Source organism: Muscardinus avellanarius, assembly GCF_963383645.1.
Source record: "Muscardinus avellanarius genome assembly, chromosome: 6".
NCBI classification, from domain to species: domain Eukaryota; kingdom Metazoa; phylum Chordata; class Mammalia; order Rodentia; family Gliridae; genus Muscardinus; species Muscardinus avellanarius.
This window is the reverse complement of record NC_137791.1, coordinates 44667084-44683898: the sequence shown is the minus strand read 5'-3', so window position 1 is coordinate 44683898 and position 16815 is coordinate 44667084. Positions and strand designations below refer to the sequence as shown.

Sequence of the window (16815 nt, the reverse complement as noted above, 5' to 3'; positions counted from 1 at the left end):
AAACCAACTACAGTCAACATGAGTAGAAAGCTTAAACATAATGGACATACCAGTTGGCTTTTCTGTGCTAAATCTTTATTTAAGCACTGAAATGAAAACTGGCTGTCTGCTAGAGAGCAATAATGAAGACCAGCCTCAGTTACAGAATGAGGTGCCCCCCAGCAGGTGGAATCTGCCTCACCAGCTAAAGCACTCCCTAGTCCAAACACAGTAGAGTCCACAATAGCAATCATGTTCCTTCCTGTTTTACCTTTCTCTTTTCAGTGCCAGAAACTGAATACCAAAATCCAGGATTCACAGAGCTCCAGGGCACTCCCATGATGGTCCCAGGCCATCACACTCCATGCTGAGAAGGCAAACAAAGATACCTGCAGGGTTCACTGGTCCCTAAACAATGCTCACTGGGTCGTTTAATCTTTAATTTTCTTTCATGTCAGCATGTTCTGTTCCCATTATTTCATTAACAATAATAGAACAGAAATGGCATAAAAAAAATCTATAAAATAAATAATTTCATTGGTATCAAAAGCAATAGTACTGCCGGGCGTGGTGGTGCACACTTGTAATCCCCGTGCTTGGGAGGCAGAGACAGGAGGATCGTGCAGGTTCAAGGCTAGCCACGCTGGCTTAAGAGACCCTGTTTCAAAAATATAAAATAGGTCTGGGAGTGTAGCCCGGAGGTAGAAGGGCTTCCAGAAACCCCAGTACCACCAAAAAAAAAAAAAGAAAAAAAAAAGCAATAGTAGATACAGGTTCTAAATTTCTTCTTCTGGGAGCAAGATCACAAAACCTAAAAATAAAGTGGTGTATACTTTGATGGAATTAGTGATCTATTAAATCTATTTAATTCAATGATCCTACATAGAATGAAAAAGGCTCTATTCCAAGCACTATGCATTAAATAAGAACAAGATATATCCCTTATAATCAAAATGCTTACAATTCAGGCACCTTTCCCAATGGCTATGGGACACCCTATATTTTCACTGGAACAATTAGAGTAGAAGTCTCAACAGCTGCTAATCTATTGCTACACACCTACTAGATGAGGCAGGTTTTCATCAATTCTGCTTTGGGAGTAGGATTCCAACATGACTAACAATATTCATTTAGTGCACAGTGCCAGGTATAACCTCTAAGCCCGAGAGAGTGAGTAGTGGAATAAGACCTCTTTCTCTCTTTAAGGAGCCCCAAGTCATTTAGAAACACTCCCCATCTCCTAGAAAAGAAGATCAGTCTCAGTTAAAAAGACAAAATAATTAAGAAAATCGGGGGAAAAAATAGCACTTGCCTTTAATTTCTCCTGCTCGTGCTTTTTTGTAGAGTCCTTTGACATCCCTCTGTTCACAAACATGCAGAGGAGCATCAACAAACACTTCAAAAAAGGGTAAACTTGCACCCTCATGAATCTGCCTTGCATTGTTGCGATCCTTTAAAAAAAAAAGATATGCACAGAAACAATAAAAAGTGTTCACATAAATGGAAGGTACGGAATTAATATCAAGGCCAAGTAAAAACTGATTTGCACCTGAGTTAGAAGAAAGTATATCTGGCAAAAAATTAACTTATATTTTTAAAATGTGAACTGAAATAAACAAATCTAAGAAATTATTAGATTAACATTCACTCTCTGTAATAACTTTACAAGGGATACTATTCTACAAAGCTAAGATACTGGAGAGTCACAGAGGAGAAACGAAGAGTGTGCCATGAATGCCTGCACCTAAATTCACTGGAAAAACTGAGCCAAGTCCAGCTGGAATGTGCTATCATCCAGGCTCTTTCAGAGCCTCTTTCTAATGTCCTCTTCAATCACGGCCTTAGCTGGCACGGAAGCATCTTCCTAAGCAAGGTCATCAGAGCTCTGAGACTAGCTTATTCCCTTGCCAAATGCAGGGCCCTTCTTGTCAAACAGAGCCACTTCTCTTTAGCACTGCCAAACTTAACCTTTCTGCACAGCTCCTAACTCCCAACTCTCAAAGCCATCTTCATCACTGCCTCAACTCTCCACTTCCTCCTCTGGAACCACTGCTTTCCTCTAAAGCCAGCCCTTTCTTCTTCCTTCTCTTAACTAAACCCAGGTCTCCCTGGAGGATGCTGCTTATTTTGCTGTTCTCAAGTGCAAGCTCCAACTCCACCTCTGTATACCAAAGTGCAGTGCCAGTATTTTCCAAGCTGGCCCTGCAACTTCTGCCATTCATTCCACACACGGTTCATCTTAGCATTTACCACCCTTCTTAGGAGACCTTTGACACACAATACCTACTCCCTATTTCAAAAAGAAAATCTCTAGGCAGAAAAAAAGTTTTTGGTGAAATCTCTGTGCTACTAATTTCACCATATCCCACCTAACAATCTTATTTTTCCTACCACTCTGCCATTCACATATACTTTTTAGTGGTACTGGGGTTCCTGGAAACCCTTCTACCTCCAGGCTACACTCCCAGATCTATTTTTATACTTTTTTATTTGGAAACAGGGTCTCTTAAGCCAGCACGGCTGGCTTCGAACCTGCGCGATCCTCCTGTCTCAGCCTCCCAAGCACGGGGATTACAAGCGTGTGCCACCACGCCCGGCTATGTTCATTAAATTTTATCTACTATTACTAAAATTATTTTCATTACTGATACTATAAACACCACCAGTGAACTAAGATACTATAAATAATGCATTAGGTACAATTTTTTTTAAAAAGATGGCAGAATAAAGGAAGACAGTACATTTCAGTTGCTCCAAGACTTGGAACTCAATCAGCAGAAAGAGTGCTCTGGACAAGAGAAAAAAAGCAGCCAGAACACAAAAGAAGAATGACAGTTGAAACATAGTGGAATTAGATGTAGCACAAAGAGAAAAGGACTGAAAGAGCCCCATGAGTCTCATCTGTCTGCACAGAGCAGAGGTGGCACCATCTTGGTTCTCAGAGCCCAACTCCAACAGAGAAGAATGTATCATCAAAAGCAATAGCACTCTTCTTTCTAAACTCAAATATCTGAAGACTCTTCAGGCCACCCAGCCAGACACCCCCAGCAAAATCCTACAGCTATAACTGAACTCTGCCTGAGAAATACCTGGACCTTCCTGCAGGGACCCCAGGGGCTATATTCCACCTGTCAAGACCCCTGTGAATCTAGACCAGTCATCCAGTGAACTCCTATGGCTGCAGCTGAACTCATTCCTGCAGCACTTGTCAAGACTGAGTCTACTTGCAAATCATCACTGCAGAGGTGGGGATTGGGGTTACGGTCAGACACAGCAGAACCATGAATTAGCAGACAACTCCTAGGGATATTCAGGCGGGAAGGACCTAGGGTCCACAGTTTGCCTTGCCCCTGTAGGGTCTCCAGGATTCACTACACAACCACCAGCCACAGTGCCTGTAGGTTGAAATAACTCAGCCAACCCTGCAGCAGGCTCAGAAGGCTATAAAAACTTGTATCCTGTGGTGGCTCAACACTCTGGTGATAGTAACCAGCAGATACACAGTGGTATATATGGGCCATCATAGCTCAGCCAAGCCACAAAGCTCTAAACACAGTATTCTCTGTCCCTGATGAGCTAGGCCCAGTGTCCACAAAGGTTAGAGATCAGAACTCTACAGTTTCAAGGTTTCACAACGAATAGAGAAGCATTAGGATCAACTGGGGTCTGTGGAGTATTAAATCCCAACCAGCAGGCTGCAGGCTCTGAACAGAACATCAGAGTCTCTAATCCTATGGAGTTTGAGCCTGAAGAGCACAGTAACCTTTGAACAATCAGAGACTCCTGTTTGCCTGTACTGACTATGTACCATATTTTATTAAAGAGGCTCTGGGGCACTCATAAATTTGATTATATGAGACAGATACATAGAGGCACATATATATCCTCCCAACAGAGGCCTTCTTATAAAGGGATGACAAATAGACAAAGGATTCTCACACAAAAGAGAAAAAGGATGCCAAGACAAAAAAATATAAAACTGAGAACTCTGAAAACATGAGAATGAAGACCAGCAAGGGAACAATAAATTCCCACAACTCAACAACAAGGGATATCACCAATACTGAGCTGCAGAAATGACTAAAGCATTCATAATTTTGATTTTCAATATGATCAAAGGCCCCAGAAATGAAATCACAGAGAGTGTATAGGAAATAAAAGAACATATGAACAGAGAAATTGAGGTCCTAGGTAAGCCAAAAAGAGGCTTTGAATGAAATCAAGTAGTCAATAAATGAATTATGACCTCAACAGAAATCATCTCTGGCAGGCTAGACCACATGGAAAACAAGAGTCTCCTCAGAAGATAGTTCATTCAAAACTGATCACACCATCAACAATATACAGAAGTCAAAATGAAAACACGATGATGAACAGTCAAGAAATATGGGATAATATGAAATTACCTTACATATAATAAGCACTGAAGAAGGTCTAGAAGGACAAACCAAGCTTACTAGAAAGGCAATCATCAAGACGTCAAACAAGAATAAATGCTGGTGAGGATGTGAGGAAACAGAAACTCTTCTACACTGTTGGTGGGGTTGCAAATTACTGCAGCCACTATGGAGGGAGATCAGTGTGGAGATTCCTCAGAAAATTGGGAATGGATCTACCATATGACCCAGCTATAAAACTCCTGGATATCTTTTCAAAGGGACTGAAATCAGAAAATCATAGTAATATATGCCTATCCACACTTATAGCTGCACAAGTCACAACAGCCAAATTACAGAACCAACCCAGGTCAACAGATGAATGAATTATAAAATTATGGGACATATACACAATGGAATTCTACTCAGCAAAAATGGACAAAATTATGTCCTTCAAAGGAAAATGGATGGACCTGGAGAACAAAATGCTAAGTAAGATTGGCCACTCACAGAAAGTTAAAGAATCATATGTTTTCTCTAATATGCTGGAAGTAAGGAGTAATTGGAATACCAGAGAGACTGGGTAATGCAGGACAAACTCCAGTGGAGCCAGGGAGGTGATCTGGGGGAAGGGGAATGTGAGGGAAAATTTAACAAAGAAATCAATTCCATGAACATTAGGTACATATGTGAGAACACCAATGTTAATTTCAATATCCTGCATGAGGAAGGCAAGAGTGGGGAGAAAGCCAGGGGAAAGTCTACCAAGTGCTGTGTGTGTGTATATGTCATTATCACTATGAACAACATTTTGATGTGAGACCATAACGTACCAATAAAAGTATTTTTTTAAAGGTACAATAAAAAGGGCATGAAAAACTGCGAGAGGAAAGAAATTGCTCAGGAGGAGGAGATGCCTAACCTGAGTCTCAAATTTTGAATAAATGCCAACTGATAATGAGCTGAAAAAGTGAGTAGCATGAGGAAAAAGAAGATGGCCTTCCAAGCCAGAAAGAAATGAAAATCCTATGGCAGGACAAGCAAGATTTTTTCAGAGAAATTAAATAAGCAATTTAGTATTGGTAAGGTCTCTAAAAGAAAGAGGGAGATGGGAGCTGTGACCAAAGAACTGTGAGCAAAGAAGTCATAGAAGAGGAATTGTTAAGGAAATTGAATATTCCCTGGTATATGACACCTGTCAAGTATTCATGGTAGGTTTTTATTGAACTTACAAGTCAAGCTAGAAATAATATGGATACTGGCTTGAGTTCAAAATTCAGTTACACTTTGGGTTTGTTGGTTTGTTTTTTTCTGCAGTGCTAGGAATCAAACCCAGAGCCTCTGCAAGCTAGGCAAGCACTCTACTGCTAAGCTACATCTCCATCCCCTACTTTGGGGTTTTTAACAGTAGGTATTAGCAAAAATTGATTTACTCAGAAAATCATAATACAGAAATGCTTTAGAGGTTACTTTAATTGGATTGCGCCTTAAAGCACATAACAATGTTTAAATCATATGCACTTTCTGATATCATATTTTCAATAAATGTAATTAGAACAGCAGTGGCACAAAATCCACATACCTGAGTATAAGGTGATATAAAACTTGTGATGCAAACTAAGCCAGCATCTGCAAACAGCTTAGCAACTTCTGCAATGCGTCGAACATTCTCTTCTCTGTCTTCAGGACTAAAGCCAAGATTTTTATTGAGACCTTGGCGAATGTTGTCACCATCCAGAGTGTAGCATGGAATGCCATGGCAAACCAAGTACTCCTCCAAAGCCATGCTCACCGTGGTCTTCCCTGCTCCCGACAAACCTAAAAGCAAACAACCAGAATGTGCGTAAAGCTGGAAGAACTACTGAAGAATCTTACTAACAGGCTTAACTGCATTCATTATTCACAACAGTCTCTCAGAAACATTTTTATCCGATATCCTCTTTAAAAATTACCTCTTACCTAAGAAAATATTTATCACTTACACAAAATATGCATTTTTGGAAAAAATTATTTATGTCAAAGGTATCCTAGAAATCACTGAAAAGTTTTAGAAATGGTTAATCAATTTTATTAGAAAACATGGTTCAACAGATATATTCACTTTGTTAACAGTATTCTAAAACTACATGCCAACACTTTTTTAAAAAAGGTTAAATTCCCAAATTATTTCTGATAAGGAAAGAAAAAGAAAGAACAAAAATTAATGACATATGAAGCCAGGTGTGGTGGTGCTACAGCATTTCATGCAGATCTTGAGAAAGCTTGATCAGGGGATCCGCAATGGCGTAGATCCCCCATGAAGTATGTCTAACATTCCTTTCTTCAAAAAATTACTTTAGGATTATTTGAATTAATATGTATAATTGGAATTTTATGTACAAACATTATAACTAAAACTGATGGGCAGCGGCTTGTGAGAGACTCAGGCAGCAAAGATTTTTTTCCCGAGGATAAAGTTATTGGGCCAAACATTAAATTCAAACTGACCTTAGTTTGGGCCAATGTATAAAATTAAGTTTAAGTCAGCCTTATAAGTGAGAAAAGCATACTGTGATTAATTAAATGTCTAACACCCTGCCCTGAAGTATGTAAATAATAACTTTTCCTGTCCTTGAAAATCCTGCTTGCATGACTATGCCCTTGCTTTTCTACCAACAAAGAAAGTATAAAAGTTGTAACAAATCCTGAATAAAATGGAGAAGTTTAAATGTGATTTCGTGTGGTCATTCTTCTCTCATCGACTTCGGCTCCTCTATCACCAACACAAAAACCTCGACTCTTGCTAGGGCTGGACCCTGGCATGGTGGTGCATGCCTGTAATCTCTACTTGGGAGGGTAAGACAAGAGGATCCGGGTTCGTGGCCAGCCTCAGCTACTTAGTGAGGCCCTCCACAACTTTGTGAGACCCTGTTTCAAAATAAAGAATAAAAAATTGGGCTGGAGTATAGGTCAGAGATAGAATACCCCTGGGTTCCATCCCCAGCACCACCAAAAAAAAAAAAAAAAAAAAAAGACAAATAACAAAACTACCTCCATATTCCAGGTACATCATCTCCCACAGATCACCACGATAAAAGCTTCTGGGAGTCCAATTTATAATCTTTTTTTTATTATTATTAGAGGCCGAACCTAGGGCCAATCAATCTCTAAGCTACACTGCCTGCTCTTTTTATTTTTTATCTTGAAACAAGGTCTCGCTAAGTTTTTGAGGGTCTAAGTTGCTGCACACTGGTCTCAGACCTACAGTCCTCCTATCAGCCTCTGAAGTATTAGCATGACAGACATGTATCACTATACCCAGCTCAACTTATAATATTCTTAAAAGAATATCCTCACCAGGCGTGGTGGCGCACGTTTGTAATCCCAGTACTTAGAAGTTGAGACAGAAGGATCACAGGTTCACAGCTTCAGCTACTTAGTGAAGCCCTCTGCAACTTAGTGAAACCCTATTTCAAAATAAAGAATAAAAAATTGAGCTGGGATGTAGCTCAGAGGTAGAATGTCCCTGGGTTCAATCACCAGTACTGTAAGAAAAATAAAAAAATCTCCTTCAACTCACTTTCCTCTACCAGTGGTATTTAAAAGAGAGCATTTGTGCAGTACTACTACTTTGCCACCTTGATGAATATGTAATTATAGAATTCATAGCCAAGGTAATTATAAGGCAAGAGATGAAATACTAAAGTCTAATATGCCAATATTCTTGAGAAGAAACATAGGAGCATAGAAAGCTAACTGGAAAAAAAAAAAAAGACAAGAAAGGATATGTTGAGACAATCAACAGAGTGCTTACTGCTTTATAAATACTTAAATACGTACTGCAGATTATATTTCCCAAAGATGACAGCAACATAATATCCTATCCTTCAAGCTGTCCTACAACTGGACATTGCCACTGTCACATCAAGCTCTTAGCCCCAACCTTGAATCAGGACTGGCTGAGTCACCATTAGCCAGAGTAACAATGATGTGAGCCTCCCAAGGCTGGGTCTGAACAGACTATGCAGCTTCTCTGTGGTCACTTATTTTGGCTGAAGCCAGCTACTAAGTACCCTGAGCCCACCATGCTAATAAGATCAGAAGTAGGAGCTTCAGTCCACAGTGTCAGCAGCTTAGCTCCCGGCTGACAAGCAGCATCAACCAAGTAGGTCACCTTGGAAGCCCACTGCAGCAGAGCCTTGAAGACCTGCAGCCCAGGACAGATCAACCACCACCAACTAAGATCTCAGCAAAAGCAGCCGCTAGGCCCTCCCAAATTCCCTGCCTTCGGAACGGCAAGTAAATACAAATGGTGGCTGTTTTATACCACTATGTTTTGGACAATTTGTTACCCGACAACAGTAACTGGAACAAAGAGATGGTGGCTGAAAGGAGCAAATTGTCCTACTGTTTTATTTTTGTTGTTTAAGTACCAATTAAACACCAAGTATGGGGGTAAAGGAAGACAGGCTAAAACCTAACGTTATAAATTTATTACACAAAAAACAACCATGTCTTTTATAAAGACAACCTAAATTACAATAAAATATCTATATACCTATATTTGTTTATATACATATAGACACATATAATACATAAAATTCGAAAGAAATAGACACTGTTGAAAACTGAATTGCTGACAAAAAGTGTTGATATTGACAGAGGACATGGATGAAGCCTGAGGAATGAAAGATTCCGAAAGAGTTAAAGGAGATTCTACGAAAGGTCTAAAGGTCGAATCCTCCAAAAGCTCTAGGTGTGACTCCTGTCCTCTCTGGAATTTGCCCTCTAAGGCCCACCAGTGAGAGCAGGGGGCTGATCTTAATCACAAGACCTATAATGTCTCATGAGGTCTTTTTGTCTTGCTTATGATTGTATCTTAGCAATTTACCCCCCCCCCCCCCGTTGTATTTTGCTATTTACTCTTTCTGATGAGGATTTGATAATTAACCTAACTGGAAAAGGATATAAAAAACTTAGGTTTTTTACTTTTTTTTTTTTTTTTTTTTTTTTTTTTTGGTGGTACTGGGGTTCCTAGAAGCCCTCTACCTCCGGGCTACACTCCCAGACCTATTTTATACTTTTTATTTGGAAACAGGGTCTCTTAAGCCAGCGCGCTGGCTTCGAACCTGCGCAATCCTCCTGTCTCTGCCTCCCAAGCATGGGGATTACAAGCGTGCGCCACCACGCCCGGCAAAAACTTAGTTTTAGAGAGTAAATTTTATCAGCTGCACGTGAGGAGGCAATTTTCCGAGTTGTTAATTCAGGTCTCTCCCTCCCAAGTCCCAGAGAGGAATCTCCACAGATACGATTACAGTGAATACAGACAAAAAGGAAAAGAAATTAAAGTAGATGAAGGAAATTAATATTATAATACAAGAGCCAGACATGGTGACACATGCCTGTAATCCCAATACTTGGGAGGCTGAAAAGGAGGCTCTCAGGTTTGAAGACAGCCTCAGAAATTAGGTAAGACTCTCAGCAACCCTAAACCCTATTTCACATAGCTCAGAAGTAGAATGTCCCTTGGCTTAATCTCTAGTAACACCATAAAAAAAAAACTAGAAAATATGATAAAATATTTACAAGCATCATTAATAGAAATAAAGAGACCATATTCAAGAAAAAGAATATTCACTATTCTAAAGATCAATTTTCCCCAAAATTAACCTTTACATACAACACACTCCCAAACTAAATCCCAATGGAGTTCAGGAAATTGGTTAAGTCTATTACAAAATGTATATAATAACACAAGAGCTGAGGGGGAAGCCATAACTTTTCTTTAAAGTTGGTGCTATTAGTGAACAAGGTAAAAGGACTTATTCCGGCTTTCAAGACTTATGAAAATAGATAACAATTAGAAAATGTGACATAACAGAGGAACAGACAATTATAGCCATGGTACAGAACAGAGGGCCCAGACAACAAGATATGTGGACACAACAAAGTTGGCACTTTGTATATCAGAGAAAACACTGGGAAACTGATTATTCACATGAAGGAGAATAGACTGTTTATACATGGGACAAATGATCATCAATGTATTTACTTAGGACAACTGACGATCCATATGAGAAATAAGAATGGGTCCCTCCTTCAGAGGACATACAAGAACCAACTGCAGAGGAACAGTTGAATGAGAAAAGCCAAATCTCTGAAAGAAAATGGAGGAAAAAGATGTAATTCTTCAGGCATCAAATGGAAAAAGAAAAGTTCCTAAAAAGCAGAAAATAATATGATTATCCTCAGACAACCATATAAAATGTCAGAAAACAATGAAGTACTGTTTTAAAAATTCCAAGACAGGTCCAGGCTTCTGGCCCCGACCCTGGGCGAGTGGGCAGGTGCTGGCGGGGCACCCCTAGGCGACCCCCTTTCCACCCGGAAGGACCCTGTGGTCCGTGCCTCTGGCCCCGACCCTGGGCGGGTGGGCAGGTGCTGGCAGGGCACCCCTAGGCAACCCCCTTTCCACTGGGAAGTACCCTGTGGTCCGGGCCTCTGCCCCCGACCCTGGGCGGGTGGGCAGGCACTGGCGGGACACACTTCAGCGACCCCCCTTCCACCCGGAAGTACCCTGTGGTCCGGGCCTCTGCCCCCGATCCTGGGCGGGCGGGCAGGCACTGGTGGGGCATCCCTAAGCGACCCCCTTTCCACCCAGAAGGACCTTGTAAAAAAGGAAAAGAAAAAGAAAAAAGGAAAATATCGGAGAGGGGTCAAGGAGGCCGTGGCGGATGCCAGGACACTGGAGATGCAGACAAAACTTATCCAAATGAACTGGAATTATTGAAAAAATTCCCTGCTAAGGAGGACTGCTTCTTCTCTACATTGTTAAGAATCTTGGACATCACCTGTAAGGAGAGAGACTTTAGCGGAGACCAAGGAGAAAGGCGATGCTGAAAACGGTCTCCACGTTGGCGGTAGAGACTTGTATTCAGGAGAAGCAGAAATTGGAGCCTACCAACCTTATTTTTTTTTTTTGGAGAAATTACACCAAAGGTCGAATGCTACCGTTGCGCATGCTTAGGAACACTGGACAACATTCAGAGTGGAAGAGGAGCTTGGGAAAGAATTGAAATGGTGGAAGCAGTGGCAATGGCAGTGGCCAGTACTCAGGGGAGGCAGAGATCTGATGTATTACACTTGGAACCTTTGAAGTAATAAACCCAGAGGCAGAATGCTACCACCACGCACCCTCGAAAAAGTGGGACAAATGGTTGGGCGAAGAGGGTGCTCGGATTAGAGCCTGCCGAGTGATGAGGCTGGCGACGGACACAGTAAAGCTGGGATTGGAGCCTGTCGTGAGGCAAGGCCAGTGCTGGAGCCTCCGAGGCCGGAATCGGAGCCTGCCAAGTGGTTAGGCCGGTGCTGGGGCCAGTGAAACCGGTTTCGGATCATACCATGAGGCAAGGCTAGTGCTGGGGCCTCCAAGGCCGGGATCGGAGCCTGCTGAGGCGTTAGGCCAGTGCCGGAGCGAGTGGCCAGGATCGGAGCCTGCCGTGAGGCAAGGCCGGTGATGGGGCCTCCGAGGCCGGGATCGGAGCCTGCCAAGGGGTCAGGCCGGTGCCAGGGTCAGCGTGGCCGGGATCGGAGCCTGCCGTGAGACAAGGCCAGTGCTGGGGCCTCCGAGGCTGGGATCAGAGCCTGCCAAGGGGTCAAGCCGGTGCCAGGCCCAGCATGGCCGGGATCTAAGCCTGCCGTGAGGCAAGGCCAGTGCTGGGGCCTCCGAGGCCCGGATCAGAGCCTGCTGAGGGGTTAGTCTGGTGCCGGGGCCAGCGGCCGGCATCGGAGCCTTCCGTGAGGCAAGGCCGCTATTGAGGCCTCCAAGGCCGGGATCGGAGCCTGCCGAGGGGTTAGGCCGGTACTGGGGCCAGCAAGGCCAGGATCAGAGCCTGCCGAGGGGTCAGGCCGGTGCCAGGGCCAGCGTAGCCGGGATCAGAGCCTGCTGTGAGGCAAGGCCGGTGCTGGGGCCTCCAACGCCGGATCAGAGCCTGCTGAGGGGTTAGGCCGGTGCCGGGGCCAGCAGCTGGCATCGGAGCCTGCCGTGAGACAAGGCCGGTGCTGGGCCTCCGAGGCCAGGATCGGAGCCTGCCGAGGGGTTACGCCAGTGCCGGGACCAGCGGTCTGCATTGGAGCCTGCTGTGAGGCAAGGCCGGTGCTGGGGCCTCCGAGGCCGGGATTGGAGTCTGCCGAGGGGTTAGGCCAGTGCCGGGGGCCAGTGGCCGGCATCGGAGACTTCCATGAGGCAAGGCCGGTATTGAGACCTCTGAGTCCGGGATCGGAGCCAGCTGAGGGATTAGGCCAGTGTCGGGGCCAGCGAGACCAGAATCGGGGCCTCCAATGAGGCAAGGCCGCTGCTTGAGCTAGCGAGGTCTGGATCAGTCCACCGGGTAGCCAGGCACAACTGGGGCCGTCAAGAGTGGGATCGATACTTGCAATGCAGCATGCACAGAGAAATGTCGCAGAAAATTAAAACCAGATACTTCCCCTAATCAGTAATAACTAGGAGGAAAGGGGCAACAGGAAGTGGTCGAGCTATAGAAAAGGCCCTATAGTGAAGCAATTAAGGTGACCAATCAGAGGGTATGAAATAGGGGAGGATGGAGCCTCTTTAAAAAGCAGGAGGTACATAATCTTATGTATCAAAGTTAATCACCAAACAAGCATGGGATCGAGGGAGGGGGAGGGAATGGGATGGGGACTGGATGAGGGCTAATTGGATGATGTGTGCTTGTATATCCTCTCAAGTCTTGTATTCCAATGTGATGTATGATTACAATGCACCAATAACAATAAATTTTAAAAAATAAAAAATAAAAATTCCAAGACAAAGAAAGTATGAATCAAATATACAGACAAGTTGTCTTAAAAATGGCAGATATTAGCAAACATAAAATCTCAGGAAATTCAGATCCCAACACAGGATTATCTTGCAAAAACTACTTAATAATGAAATACAAACTATTAAGACCTAATTCAAATAAAGGGCACGAGTGACCATCTTCAAGGAACTACTGAATGCTGAATCAACTTGGTTATTCAATAAAAATGCAAACAAGTATAAAAATTATCGATGTTAGAACAGAGTATTAGTGTTTAAAAACCTGTGCAACCTAAAAACAACAATTTAACAATCTAGACAGATTTATAAATAAGGAAATATGGTTGCCTGTAATCCCAGTACTTGGGAGGTTGAGACAGGAGGATCACAAGTTTGAGGCCAGCCTCAGCAACTTAAGTGAAGCTCTCCACAACTTAGTGAGATCCTGTTTATAAAATAGAATAAGGCTAAGGGTAGAGCTCAATGTTAGAATGCTCCTGGGTTCAATCTCCAATACCATAAGAATATAAAATAAAAAGAATGAGGATAGGAAAAATATGAGGATGCTATCTTCTTTCACAGAAAAATAAACTTGTCTAAAACTTTTTTTTTTTTTTTTTTTGGTGGTACTGGGGTTCCTAGAAGCCCTTCTTCCTCTGGGCTACACTCCCAGACCTATTTTATATTTTTGAAACAGGGTCTCTTACGCCAGCACGGCTGGCTTCGAACCTGCGCGATCCTCCTGTCTCCGCCTCCCAAGCGCAGGGATTACAAGCGTGCACCACCACGCCCGGCGTCTAAAACATTTTTTAAAAAATAATTGTTTTCGCCGGGCGTGGTGGCGCACGCTTGTAATCCCCGCGCTTGGGAGGCAGAGACAGGAGGATCGCGCAGGTTTGAAGCCAGCCGCGCCTGGCTTATGAGACCCTGTTTCCAAATAAAAATGTAAAAATAGGTCTGGGAGTGTAGCCCGGAGGTAGAAGGGCTTCCAGGAACCCCAGTACCACCACCAAAAAAAATAAATAAATAATTGTTTTCTTACAATCAGTACAAATTTTTAAGAACTGAAAATACTAAGTATTGTCAAAGACAGTGGAAAATGGACCAGGCCACTGGTGGTAAACAGATATAAAATTTCAGTGGGCAAATTGGAAATATACATCAAATCAAAATTTTATAATTTTTTTGGGGGGTGGTACTGGGGGTAGAACCCAGGGGCTTTCTACCTCCGGGCTATACTCCCAGACATATTTAATACTTTATTTGGAAACAGGGTCTCACTAAGTTGCTGAGAGCCTCACTAAGTAGCTGAGGCTGGCTTTGAACCTGCGTGATACTCCTGTCTCAGCCTCCCAAGAGCGGGGATTATAAGCGTGCACCACCATGCCCAGCTATATCAAATTTTTAAATAAAATTCCTAGATGTAATAGGATCCATATTTTTAATGAATTCATTTTAATTATACTGAAAAATGGGTTTCATTGTGGCATATTTATACATGCAAATAACATGCTTTAAGAATCCATGACTTTCTTGTTTTGTTTTGTTTCGTTGAACACAGGAGTGTTCTACCTCTTAGCTATACCCCCTCAGTCCTATTTTATTTTTTATTTTAAGAAATAAAAAATAGCCAGGCATGGTGGCACACACTTGTAATCTCAGCTTTTGGGAGGCTGAGAAAGGAGGATCGCGGTTTGAGGACAGCCTCAGCTACTTAGTAAGGGCCTTTGCAACTCAGTGAGACCCTGTGTCAAAACTAAAAGAATAAAAGACAGGGCTGGGAGTGTAGCTCGAAGGTAGAAAGACTCTGGGTTTCATCCCCAGTACCACAAAAATAAATAAATAAATAAATAAATAAATAAATAAATAAATAAATAAATAAATAAATATTTAAAAAGTGTTAAGTTGCTGAGGCTGGCCTCAAACCTGTGGTCCTCCTGTCTCAGCTTCCCAAGTAATGGGACTACAGAGGTACACCACATGCTTGGCAGAGGATTGGTAATTTTTACAGCTACTTCCAAAGTATGGATCAATTTACCCTCTTACCAGCCTGCTATGACTAAGCCCAAAGAGAAAATCTCAGAAAACCAATACAAGAAACAATCAGAGACCAAAAAGTAAAAGCTGATTGACAGAAACTGATTATATGAAATTCCTTATTACTCATTCTTACTTTTTATGTGATTGTTAGCTTCATTTTTATTTATTTTGTAGAGAGGTACTGGGGATTGAACCCTACGGCATTCTACCTTTGAGCTAAACTTCCAAGCCTATTTTATTTTTTATTTTGAAACAGTGTTTCTCACTAAATTGCTGAAATTGGCCTTGAATCTGCAATCCCCCTCTCTCAGCCTCCCAAGTACTGGGATTTCAGACATGCACCACCATGCCCAGCTTGGTTTTTAGCTTCTTATAGCAGGAGGAGGTCTTAGTTGCACTTAGAAGTTTAGAGAATTCAATGTAGTATCTACTAAAAGGTAGTTTTGGGCTACATTCTCATTTCCCCCCTTTCTTTTATTAATAGCAATCCTACAAAAGAACAAAAGGAATTACCCAAAGAAATTTTATTTTATTAAGCAACTGTGTCAGTTATATGTTGTTCTGGCTCCAAATACAAAAAGAGAGCTAAGAATTTTAAAATGCATATCCTAGTATGAGGCTCCTATCAACATAAAATAAGCCAACGTATCTCTCTTGACCATACCTGTCAGCCAGACTGTGCAACCTCGAAAGCCGCCTCTAGTCCCCACCACCTGACCCCGCTTGTTCCTGCTGACATGGTGAGCTTGATAGGTGACATTAGTTGCTCTCTGCATCCCCTGGAAAAAAGATAAAAAAGAAAACACATGAATTGTAGTTCACTTGAGTCCTTTAAAAGGTAAACACATGCTCCTTGCAAACAGTACCAGAGGTAACATGCCAAAGGCAGGGAAATGATAAAACAGCCAGTCTTTGTTTTGTTTAAAGTACCAGCATAGTGTTTATGCTTCATATACAACTAACTTAATCTTCACAGGAACCCAATGACACAGGTACTCATACTACCATGGGTTTTATGGAGAAAGATGTTAAACCTGAGAAAAAGCCGGGCGTGGTGGCGCACAGTTGTAATCCCAGCATTCAGGAGGCTGAGACCGGAGGATGGTGGTTCGCGGACAGCCTCAGCTACTTAGTGAGGCCCTCTGCAACTCAGTGAGACCCTGTTTCAAAATAAAGAATAAAAAATTGGGCAGGGGGTGTAGCTCTGGGTTCCATCCCCAGACCTAAAAAAAAAAAAAAAAAAAAAAAAAAAAAAAAAAAAAAACTGAGAAAAGCTAAATAACCTATCCAGATTCCCATAACTAATGATCAGAGGACTCCAGAGCCTAGTCTTTTTACACACCCATTTAGTCCATCATTCGTTCAATCAGGATTACCTGAGGCCCAACTAGTGACCGAAGTGAACAAAATAAGACCCCTTCCCTCATTGGGCTAAAATTCAACTAGAGAAAAGTGAGAACCAATTAAACCTATTAATAGCATGAAAGTTCACTGTATAAAAATAAAACTGAAAGAAAAGGGCAAAGGGGTAAATACCCTTTTTCAATAGGGTGATCAAGAAAGGCACTAAGAAGGTGGTATTGAGCAGATTCCCAAAAGAACCATGAAAAGGATACCTAC

General features: G+C 42.3%; 1 protein-coding gene across 1 annotated transcript in view; it reads right to left on the bottom strand.

Moving 5' to 3' along the window:
- Positions 1 to 16815, bottom strand: part of PAPSS1 (3'-phosphoadenosine 5'-phosphosulfate synthase 1) — a gene marked incomplete at both ends in the record, with an annotated part of 100097 nt that overhangs the window by 61371 nt on the left and 21911 nt on the right. The window contains 3 exons of the mRNA XM_080696990.1: positions 1292 to 1430; positions 5938 to 6173; positions 15860 to 15974. Of these exons, the coding sequence (XP_080553116.1) occupies positions 1292 to 1430; positions 5938 to 6173; positions 15860 to 15974 (490 nt within the window). The remainder of the gene's footprint in view (positions 1 to 1291; positions 1431 to 5937; positions 6174 to 15859; positions 15975 to 16815) is intronic.